At 37.8% G+C, this 11,994-nt stretch overlaps 2 protein-coding genes across 2 annotated transcripts in view; one reads left to right on the top strand and one right to left on the bottom strand.

Moving 5' to 3' along the window:
• Positions 1 to 415: 415 nt before the first annotated feature.
• On the top strand, positions 416 to 4,692 carry LOC135481816 (DPY30 domain-containing protein 1-like). The gene is made up of 5 exons (XM_064761537.1): positions 416 to 524; positions 2,885 to 3,041; positions 3,447 to 3,569; positions 3,736 to 3,912; positions 4,235 to 4,692. The coding sequence occupies exons 2-5, from the start codon at positions 2,895 to 2,897 to the stop codon at positions 4,319 to 4,321; spliced, it is 534 nt and encodes a 177-aa protein (XP_064617607.1). The 5' UTR covers positions 416 to 524; positions 2,885 to 2,894; the 3' UTR covers positions 4,322 to 4,692.
• Positions 4,693 to 8,867: 4,175 nt separating this feature from the next.
• Positions 8,868 to 11,994, bottom strand: part of LOC135462186 (cGMP-dependent protein kinase 1-like) — a 48,449-nt gene continuing 45,322 nt past the window's right edge. Inside the window, 1 exon segment of the mRNA XM_064739581.1 lies at positions 8,868 to 11,687. Within this exon segment, the coding sequence (XP_064595651.1) occupies positions 11,589 to 11,687 (99 nt within the window). The 3' untranslated portion in view covers positions 8,868 to 11,588.

Genomic DNA, 11,994 nt, shown 5'->3' with positions numbered 1-11,994 from the left:
CTTTTTGCCACTTCGCTAGCAACCAGTAAGGCCTAGTTGTGCAAAACACGAAAAGCTCTGCAGAAATACTCAGACTATCTGGAAAACTGATGCAAGATCGCTGACACCGATTCAAAATAGGCATTTTCCTATGCAATAACGTTGGGAGGACCGTTTCCTTCACACACGCCCTTTGTTACTAAGGAGATCACGTGGTCTCTCGCTTCCGATCCATGTAACAGAATATAATATGATATTTTCAAACAGCAAATTTGCAGATATGTGACATCAGGAGATCCTTAAGCTGGGCACATGCAAGACACGTATAAACACGCTATAGAAGTACGAAAATCTCAGATTGTCTTGGCACCGTGCAGTAGCCTACCATACGTACACCTACATAGCGTGTAGTGATGCCTAGCAACGTGACGTAATACAATTCCGTAACAACGGTCGTATGAAAACGAGACCGTGATTTTGACAGGCCTATGAAGTGCAGTCACTGTCGTGTTCACACTATTGAACAGTTCTCAAGGAGTTTACAGGTAAGTGTTCTAGAATAACAGGCGCTGCCAAGTATGGAGCCTGTCAATTAGTATGAAATGGTTTAACCGAGTGTGATTGGAGAAGGTTAAGACGTGCTAGAAAAAACAATTTGCTTTGTCGCACTACTATCGACATTACAGAATGGCCAAATGTCGCGAGTAGATGTCAAACGGGGAAGGACCTGTGTCCTACTCCCATGTAGGCCTAAATGTTGTTCTGATTATATTTCATTGAATGAATATCCACTGCTTTAATTATGTCATACTGTCGGTGTGTTGAAATTTACCTAGTTGCCGAATTGCATTGAACTTTGAGGTACATGTATGACTGCATATGATATGTGACAACGTCGCGTCCTGGGGTTTTGATGCCCGGTAATAACACTCTTCAGGCTTCAAGGGTAAAATTTATGATGAACATGTTATAGCATTAGGTCGCTTGGCGCTCAGCACTGAGATGTTAGAGAAAGGAAACAGGACAGACTGGTTGGACCTGTGTTTGAATCAGTGTAATGTGACTGGTGTGACTGTCAAGTATGGTGTCCGGCACAGTATTTCAGAGGAGGCAGCCACAAGAATACACAGTACACACCTTGAGACATCTTGTCATCATTTGACTGAACAAGAGTTCAGGTGAACACAATATACTCCCGAACAAATAGATTTGTGTGAAATGAAAAGAATACCAGTGCAACCTTGTGATGAGTATAAACTCAAAATTACTTCATAGGTGTTGATAATAGCTTTTAGTATTAAATAGTAAACTGAAAAGTATACACGAAGCATCATCAAATCTGTATCTGTGTAAAAAAAAAATGCACATGGAAAACAATAGGAAATAGCCCAGTCACAAATATGGACGAACAGATGGACAAAATTACTATACCACAATCTGCTCTGCCTAATGGCAGCAGACATATAAAAATGGACAAATGTGACAAAACACGACACATCACATCTCACCTTAGCCCAAGACCTTGGTATATGGGTGGCTTATATATACTGATTGGTACGCAGGGACCGCTGGGCACCCTTAGCCCGAGAGCTGTGTGAAACCGATTCTGGTAAATTGCTTACACATGTCACATGCTAATTAACAACAGCAATTTACAAATATGAGTAGCAACACATGGCCATCTGTGTATTTTTGTATCTGTGTTTATATATATATAGGGATGATGGCATAGATGGAAACCATGGCAACAGTGAAAATGGACAAATATGAGTGCGGACACATCCTCACCTCTGCATCTAAGTATCCGCCCAGAATTAAAACTGAATATGGAAAACAAATGGAGTTGTAGTCTGGATACGAAGTTCATGAATATATAACTATATAGTAGATATCAGGAAAATTTTGATACAAAATCATGTCTAGTTATACAGTGTATATGGAAAATGGATATCTGTTTACCATAACAAACATGGAAATGAATGAATATCAGTCTCGACATCTTGTGGACAAATGTAAGTCATCACATCATCACCTCAGTATTTATATAACCCACAAAAATTAAAACTGCACATGGAAGACATTTATGGATCCAATACATCCAATGCCCCACCATCTCTTCCTGGTGAAAGCAATTGTGATGTTATGGCATCATAGAAAGATTGAATATTTGTAACCAATGTGTGGGACATCTGGTTGACCTATTTGCAACAATACTGCTTCTGATTGGTGAAGTGTGTCTTCTTGATTGACAGTTCAAAAAGGTCTATTGGAGATATAGCCCGGACACGAATAAGGACGGAAAGACAGACAAAATCGCTATAACATAATAAGACCCTCCTAATGGCAGGTGTATAAAAATTGTTTAGTACGACATAAAACCTCCAGCATGCCTACATATACATACTGTAGCATTAGTAGACTGCTTACCGGAATCCGATTCACTTGGATAGAGGACGTCAAATAATTCGTTTGTGCTCAGAATCTGGCTTTTTTGAGCATTGACTCGAAAGTGCGACTACCATGAAAACATGTGAGGGGATGATACAATATTTAACTTTGCTGCTTTGACAACCCCTAACTGGAACAAACACATCTATTAAAAATGTTTGCCTGACAATCCAAATTGTCACAGCTAATGAGCAGTAGGGATAGGATACATGCCAATGGTCACTGTCTGTGTGTTAAAGTTATGCGTGACAAACATTAGAGGCAGGTGCACATTTTAGAGGCAAATGCAGTATGCAGCCCAGCCTTGGGGTTCGTAGTTTTAGGTCTCAATTTGATTCGAACTAATCTGACACTTCCAGCACCTATAGATTGTTTTATGTTTGATTCAATTTACTGATTAGAAAAATAGGTATGTTCTTTTTATTTTGTTTTTTGGCCTTCATTGTTTTTTCCACAGTTGTTCAGTCATGGATACCGAGTATTTAAGAGCACATTTGGGAGTGTGTTTGACGGACTGTCTGGCAGAAGTGTGTGAGAAGAGACCAAAAGACCCAATTGAATTCATCGCCCAATGGCTTTATAAATACTTGGACAATGTCAATTATGCCAAAGAGGTACAAAATGAGTATTTTTAAATTTTTGGGATTGAACACATGATGGTTATAACATACTGTATTGTGATGATGATGATGGCCTATACATGTGGTTTGCCTATTATGGTATTAATTAGAAGATACACATATTTATAGTTAAACAAACAAAATGTTTATAATGAAATTATTGTATTCTGTTTATCTGTCTTATTTTGAATAATGTCAACTAAAATGACTGGCTCCTTTTTGTGAACTTTGAATCCACTTAAAGCTGTCGCTAATCAGATAGCAGCAGACTGGATATGCCACTGTATGTGATGTGAATACTGCCAATTCTCTGTGTAGCTGTCACAGGCTGAATTTTATTAACTGAATTGTTATTTATAATTATTTTAAAAACAAATTGTACATGAAAATTCTCTGCAGGAAAAGAACAAAGCCATGCAGCTTCAGAAGGAAATAGAAGATTATGCTAAAGAACAGGAAATGAAAGAGAAAATGAAAGAAGAACAAAGGAGAATGGCTGAAGAAGAGGAAGCAAAGAGAAAGGTCTCTTAATATATTTTCTTCATATAAACTTACATTAATTTGTATAGTGATATTGTATTTTCTTGGGAAAAGATAGTTATTTTTGATGGAAAGGAATTTTTGTCTTAAGATAGTGTTTTCTGTGTACAGGTTCATAGTGTGTAAAAATGTTTTGATTTGACTTCAGGCAGAAGAGCTAGCACAGGCTGAGGAGAGGAAGAGAAAACAGGCTGAGGAGGCAGAGGCAGTTGCTGCAGCCGAAGCCCAGGCAGCGGCACAGAAGGAAGAAAGTTCTGACAAAGAGGCAAATAAAACAGAGGGTCAGGAGAAAACAGATGAGGAAAAACCAGTAGAAGAGAATTCAGTAAGTGTATAGACCTTGGAGGACAGGAGGATGGTATTAAACGCACCCATCACAACTGGTAGTACTCGATCGGACATAACTTCAGTAATATCCCTTCTTGTTCAGAGCTGCAGATGATAAAGCTGAATAGAATGTGTAACAATATACCCTAACAGGTCAGCTAGTTTACAGTGCATATGTTGATGCTGTTCTTTTTGTCTTTTTGCCTTTCTTCTGACACATGACTGGCAAGCAGAGCGTTTATTTTTGAATCTGTTAAATGCATCTGTTAAGCAATACTTTTGTTATAAGTTGACAGCAGGTGGCATGCACTGTGTTTCAGGGAGAGGCTGAAACAGCTCCCACAGAAGGGGAAACCCCAGCAGTGACAGATGCTCCAGCAGACGAAGCTCCAGCAGAGGGACAGTAACTTTTAGACCTGTACATACATCTTCATTCCATTTTCCTGCCCACACACAAAAACCTGTCTTAGGATTTAAAATTGAAATCACCCATTACACATAATTAAGTTTGTGTCAGAAAGGTCAAACTGATTCATAAATACACAAGCACTAATACCTAATGCATTCCGGTTTATTTTAGGATGCCTGTCTGGTCAATTATTTTAAATGTACGTATTCACCTTGTATCAGAAATATTGATGTCGAGATATGTCTATATTGATGTTAATGTCTTTGGATTGTAATATCAGCAGAAGTTTCAGGGTTACTTGTACATAAAAAATAGATGATTGTGTGACTAGTCATTTTTGTGAAGATACATATTAAACTGTAATCATCATTTTCTTGAGTGTTGCTTTATTCCCTAATTAATATATTAATTAACTTAGTGTATATACTGTGCTATCTTCTTGGCGAAATTGACGAGTGAAATTTAATAAATTTCATATCTTGAAGGAGGATATCTTAAGACTCATGGAGTTCATAAATAATCACCTGATTACGCAGACTCTTAGGAGCTGAGGGGCTGCTTATTTACAACTTTTGTCAGGATTTATCAGCAGCTGTCATGTCGCATTTTGTTTTGGGAATGACTCCCTAATGTCAAGGATACTGATCATGATATTTCATATGACTGTGAGATCTAGGGAATTTGTTTCATGCAGGTCATACAGAGGGCAAAGATCAAGGTCACTGAAAGGGCATGCATGTGCTAAAAATATTGTCTCTGTTTCTGAGTGACCTGTTGTTTGTAATTTCATGAAACTAGATAGAAATCATCTCTACAGTAAAGTTACTAATTGATTGACTCTGAGTGTATATATCTTGTGTATCTATGTATCCATCACAAATTAAAAGTTTATGTGGAAAGCTGTTGGAATTATAGCCCAGACACGAAATCATATCTAAAAATATTGTCTCTGTTTCTGAGTGACCTGTTGTTTGTAATTTTACGAAACTAAATAGAAATCATCTCTACAGTAAAGTTACTAATTGATTGACTCTGAGTGTATATAGCTTGTGTATCTATGTATCCATCACAAATTAAAAGTCTATGTGGAAAGCTGTTGGAGTTATAGCCCGGTCACGATATCATATCTATTTATATAGTATACATAGAGAAATGGCAATCTGGTAGTCATGACAACTGCGGAAATGGACAAATGCGAGTCGCGACACATCGTCATCTGTGTATGTATGTATCCACCAAAAATTAATACTCTACGCAGAAAACTGGAGTTTTAGCCCGAATACGAATACGGACGGACGGACGGACGGACAGATGGACAAAATCGCCATAGCATAATACTCTCCGCCTAATGGCTGGGGCGTATAAAAAGGCATCACTGCATTATAGTAAATCAGCCTAACGGTAAATCATCAAGGCTCTATAACAAAAAACTGCGATTCCTACTAAACGTATAGTAGACTTCTGTCAACACTAAAGAAGCTATATACAGCCAAGGCATGCTGAATTCTATATTTTAACTGAAGAAACTATGTCTAAGATTAGAATTCAACATATCTCACATCTCGTTTCTTGGTATCTTGACATTAGTGTTTCATATGAAAAAAACACCAAAAAACTAAAGAATGAGTTTGTCAATCACAAAGCAGCTCCAGTTCCAGTTAACTCAGTACACAGTTATAGTTCTTAATCTTCTGTGCAAAATGATTGGAAAACTGAATATGTCAAATTTACCAAACTTCCCCAATCTGTGGCAGTTAAACAATGCCAGAACAAACATATATACATACAGGAATGCATATACACAATCTGAGTTAAAAGATAGAAAAGTGTGAAACTTTGAACAAAGCAATTTTTCACCAACTTCTGCAAACCAATGTTCATCAAAAGTCATTCATTCACTTCCTCAGTGCAGACATGATATGTACCAAGTTTCATAAAATCTGAAATGGTTTACTCAGAAACCTGGTAACAAGATTTTTATGAGTGGATTTTTATCAGTGACCTTGACATTCCACCTCAATATGACATGCATGAACAAATTCAGTAAAGAAACACTAGGAATGTTTATTCATATCTGAGTGAGAAGATAGAAAACTATGAAAATTTAAATAAATTGTTCCCCCAAAAGATTCAACTTCTGTATGACACTGATCTTCAAACGAATTTGATGATGATGATGTGTCGCGACTCGCATTTGTCCATTTCCGCAGTTGTCATGACTACCAGATTGCCATTTCCCTATGTATACTATATAAATAGATTTGATTTTCATGTCCGGGCTATAACTCCAACAGCTTTCCACATAGACTTTTTAATTTGTGATGAATTCAGAGATACACAGATGACGATGTGTTGCGACTCACACTTGCCCATTTTTGCGGTTGACATGGTAACCAGATAGCCATTTTCCTTATATGTATTATACAGATAGATATGATATCATGTCCGGGCTATAACTCAAGCTGTTTGCTGCGTACAAACGTACACAGGTGACGATGTGTGGTAACTCACATTTATTCATTTCCTCGTTTGTCATGGTTACCAGATCGCTAGTTTCCCCGAGAATATATTGTATAAATAGATATGATTTCGCGTCTGTGCTATAACTCCAACAGTTTCCACAGAGTTTTAATTTTTGGTGGATACATCGATATACAGATGACGATGTGTTGTGACTCACATTTGTCCATTTTTGCAGTTTTCGTGGTAACTAGACAGCCCTTTTTCTTTTATATACTGTATAAACTGATTTGATGTTCTTGTCCCGGCAAAGTATAATTTTGGGTGTATACATAGATACACGATGGCGATATGTCACGACTCGCATTTGTCCACTTTCGCGATTGTAAGCAGATAGCCATTTTCCTTATATATGCTACATAAATACAAATGATTTTATGTCCGCTCTACAACTCCAACTGTTTTCCCATGAAGGTTTGATTGGAGATGGACACCTTTGTCCACTTGCGTTAAAGGTTCCCCTCAGGGGCTATAATCGCTACAATTCTGTTGGTATTTTGTCTACATTTCAAACCAATACATTTGTTGGGGTGTATGTTGTGTTCACCTGAACTCTTGTTCTCTTCTGTCTGGCTTGATCATGTCATGAAAACTAACAAGGGGAAAATGGCAAAGCTCAACGTTTCACTGAGCATGTCAGTCCTCAGATCAAGTTCGAAAACTAACCTGATGCGTGCATAACTTTTGCATATCTGATAAATTTAATAACTCCCACAATTTTGTTGCTTTTTGTGCAATAAATCCTTTAAATACTGTCGGATTATTATAAAAATTCTGTGCAGGTTCATTCCCTATAGCCTCAGAATAAGTTTGAAAATCAGAAGGATCCGTGCAGAAGTTTTGCATACTTGCAATTATGTGATGAACTCGATTCAGTAAGGTCTTTGGTTCTGTTGTAAATAACTGCTTTAAATATTGTGCATTTTCGATAAAAAACGTGCGTTTAGGTTCATTTTGTGCCTTCTCAGGTCAAGATTGACGACCAGATGGACCGGTGCATGCGTATTAACTAGTTCAATCTCTCAAATTTAATTTTCATTGGTCGTTCAGGTTTCAGTGTAGGGCCTAATACTTGCCTTAAATATTGTTCAATTTCTCTCTTTTGTTTCTTTTTATAACAAATACCAATGCCCAAATCAGACTCTCCTGCCTACTTAGCTTCGCAGTGAGTAGGCTACATAGCACAATGAGCAGTTCCAGGTCGCCATTCAGAACTATGGGAGGTGTGTTGGGTAAATCCATGCTGACATTCTCCCAATTTATGCTTCAGTATAACATTCAAATAGATTGGTAATCCCCCGGTTTATTCTGTGTGCAGTACCAACTTGTAGACTTTAACCAAATAACGAATTATGTAAAGATTCCTTTTTAGTTGAATACCACTGATAGTGGGACCTTTTAATACTGTTTGTCCTAAATTTATCTGTGTAATCTTATGCGAAAATACTGCAATACGGATTCTTGTCTCAGTTTGCCTGCATCTCGAACAAGCTGATCGCGCGTTCAACAGGAAAGGCCTCTTTCATAAAACGATTTTAGCTTAAAATTGTAATCCAAATTATACTTTTAAATTATGCATCAATTCGATAAAATTTCCACCGCCCATTTTTTGATGTGGTAGTACAATTTCTGCCATGTTTGAGCACTCTTTCAAATAGTTGGTATAAATGTTATGGATTTAAAATACTCCACTCCGTCCTCTAGCAGAAAACATTGTCAAAAGTGAGCGATGTATGATAGTTTCCCCGTGTCTCTGCTAACGAATGAAAGAGTCATGGGTCTTGTGATTCTTGTCTTTGTCATGGGACACTACTGTGCCCATGCACGAAATATATGTGACGAAGTGGAAGCCCTCCAGCACACGCGTAGACCCTTCTCCTACCCTCGTGATACAACATATCTTTTTCTGTAAACTGAGTTAAAATCATCTCTGTATATATATATTAACATATCCGTTGTTCCAAGAGAAACCTTCAAAAATATTGATTGATTTACAAAGTCAACACTTAGAAGTGAATGTCATTTTATTACAATATTTCGTAATAGAAGTTAACATAACGATCTATGTTAGAAAATATATATACAACCTACATGTCTTTCCGCTTTGATGTCATAATGCAACCATTGTGTAAAACATGAATATGTAAATGATTTCCCTACAACATAACTTACTGACGTTAGTTCATAACTAATTTATAATATCAATGTCACAAAAATATAACTATATGTATTGTTTATTTTTGATTTTATCAAAAGGATCGTCTAAAATTTACACTACACAATAACAAATCATCCATGAACACACCCCATTCAAATTGCAAAGGACCATCTATGCTTGAAGTAAATACAATGTCCTACATCCTCACAGAACTTCTAACATTTTATGACGCTTGGAATCTACGGAATACATAGATCTAAAGTTTGCTCACGATGTGCAGGAAACGTATTTGATGACCCTATACGTGATAAAGTGGGAATCAAATACATGGATTAAAACCATCCGAGATTTGTGAGTTTTATATAAGGCCACTGGACACCGGGAAAATAGCAACAAATTCAAGCAGATCCCTGAGACGCGTGGGTAAGAGACGACGAGTCGTGTAAACGACAGTCTTCAGTATACTTTAGGACACCAGATACCTGCACAAATACAATTAAACGAACTAAGTGTAAAAGCTCCAAATCAAGAAACATTATACAAACTGTGCTTTTGGAGCAGCACTGAAACAAGCAAAAACTTCACTTGGGGACAATTTGTTGGCCGAATCAAATAAAGCTACCTTAACTTCATTTACCACACATTGTTACAATGTCTTAACCTTGGAACATATCATCCGGTGCATGGACAGTTACAAAATGGTAATCAGAAATGATTCTAATGCGCGGAACGACACGAATAAACAACTATATTGACCTAGGGAAAACCAAGTGCTTTTTGTGGGATGCTATTTGTATACTATTGCATAACAATTCAGGCAAACCGTCTGAAACACTTCACACAAATGGGATAAATCTTTTCTAGGCGAGTATGACTAAATATTACATTATACATTGATAAGACTACGGGTGTTACCATAATATAGGCCTACCCATCTGACCGAGATCAGCGTTATCCTACACGCGATCATAAAATGCCAGGCGAGTAAAAGCACGAATAATAAAGGTTTATAAATCACAGAGATCCAATTATTATAAGCTCCACAGATTTTTTAGAAATGAGAGACCGAAGAAAGCAATAATATTTGAAATGATAAATATATTATCATTCATGTAGTTGCCATCATCATGTCTGAAACGATATATCGATACATTATCGTACTTTGTCAAGAGATATATCATGAGACACGAAGATCTACAAACTGTGGAGGGATATCATACATATACATAGCTGAAATCAGGTAGATCTGCATCACCGTGATATATAACAATCGCCTGATATATGTGACCAATGTTCCTAATATTATTACTAGTATTATTATGCATCTTCCTTATTGACAAAATATACAGTTATATAGGAAGACTGCAATTTTTGATTCCGCGATTTTCCTTGGTGCTATATGCATGCGTATCTGAATTCGCACAACAAGACTTCCATGTTTATATACATGTTGAAGTAATCGGCTAAAGAAATTATCTTATCCCAGGCACAATGAGCAGTTCCAGATCGCTAAAAATATGGAAGCCAATAGCGACCATGTGTGCATTTGTCCCTTCTATATACTGATTAATTAGTCCAGAAGAAAAAATACGAAAGGACAAAACAACGACAGGGTGAGACAAAAGAACGAAACAAATCTACGAAAGGACGAAACAACAGTACGAAAGTGCGAAACAAAACAAGGTCTTACCACCTCACGCTTTTGTTGTTTTGCCTCGCCCTTTCGTGCTTTTATTTCGAGTTTTTATTCATAGAAAGCATACGAAAGATGGAAACCACGAAAGGACGCCGATTCACCAAACATCTCTCCCTTGTACTTTTGCATTCCGCTTTTAAATCGCTGCGTGCATGGCAAACCGAAAAGCAAAAGTACGAAAGTACTAAGTCTCGTCCTTTCGGCCTTTTACCTTACAAGTCGTCATGCGCACAGCGATTTAAAAACGGAAGGCGAGGTTTGATGGAGGCTCGTCCTTTCGATCTTTTGCCTTTCGGTTCCTCCTACACTCATAACGACTTAAAAGCGGAAGGCAAGAGCACGAAAGAGCAAGGTTTTGTGGAACCTCGTCCTTTCGTTGTTTCGCTCTTTCGTGTGTTCTATGACGAAAGAAAAGTATGAAAAGGCGAGAGCAAAGTACAAAAGTGAACGGTGGAAAAACCTCTTGGTTTTGCTTCGCACTTTCCAACTTCTGTTCCGTCCTTTCGTAGTTTTCCCTGGCATTTCTGCCTCGTCCATTCGTTGTTTCGTACTTTCGCATTAATTTCTTGTCTAAATAATCATTAGATAGGACGAAAGTATGCTACATTTATACACGGTTCTGTCTGAGCTACTGTCTCTCAGGATAATGTTACTGATTACCAGACATCTCTACCATCACATCGCCGATATGTCCGCTCGATCTGCTAAGGCACTTGCTGAGCACCATCACACTAGCTGGACAAACATCACAAATGCCAGCTTATGATGTCAGTAAGAACACAGCACTGGCCTTAGACCAGCTAAGTTGGAATTGCGGAACAAACTTCCAAACCAGCTGGAAGATCAGTAGATTTATAGCATCTGTATAATGACTAATGAAAGGCATTTGCATCAGAAGTTTTTGTCCCAGCCCGTGAGGTCATCTGGCGGCAGAGCTTCGTCTTCTTCTGGATAGTCGTCAAAGTTTGAGGTGTCATCTGGACCACGGACCTACAACAATTATCAAAGTAAGATCTGGAAGATAGACACACTGATCCCGTGAAAGGCATTCCCTGTCAATGGATAGGCTTACACCATCCATGTACAGCTAGAGTTTAATGTTGTTCAACAGGTCAACTTACCCATGAAAGCACTGGGGAGTATATACTAATACTCTGCTTCTTGAACGTAAACTATAAAACAGCAACAGCATTGTTTACTCTCTCTAGGACAGACAAGGAGCTCCTCTACCTGAACTACCTGACTTTCACACAGAGCCCGTCCTATAATGTGTGGTAAACACTGAATCCTCAACTCA

The sequence above is a fragment of the Liolophura sinensis genome, chromosome 1, assembly GCF_032854445.1.
Source record: "Liolophura sinensis isolate JHLJ2023 chromosome 1, CUHK_Ljap_v2, whole genome shotgun sequence".
NCBI lineage: Eukaryota > Metazoa > Mollusca > Polyplacophora > Chitonida > Chitonidae > Liolophura > Liolophura sinensis.
The sequence above is the reverse complement of the archived record's forward strand: the minus strand, read 5'-3'. Positions and strand labels throughout refer to the sequence as shown.

Bases quoted from the DNA above. Each gene is read 5' to 3' on its own strand.
- LOC135481816 (XM_064761537.1), top strand. From the start codon at position 2,895: ATGGATACCGAGTATTTAAGAGCACATTTGGGAGTGTGTTTGACGGAC. The intron at 3,042-3,446 runs GTACAAAATGAG...AATTCTCTGCAG, and splicing joins ATGTCAATTATGCCAAAGAG to GAAAAGAACAAAGCCATGCA. The intron at 3,570-3,735 runs GTCTCTTAATAT...ATTTGACTTCAG, and splicing joins AAGAGGAAGCAAAGAGAAAG to GCAGAAGAGCTAGCACAGGC.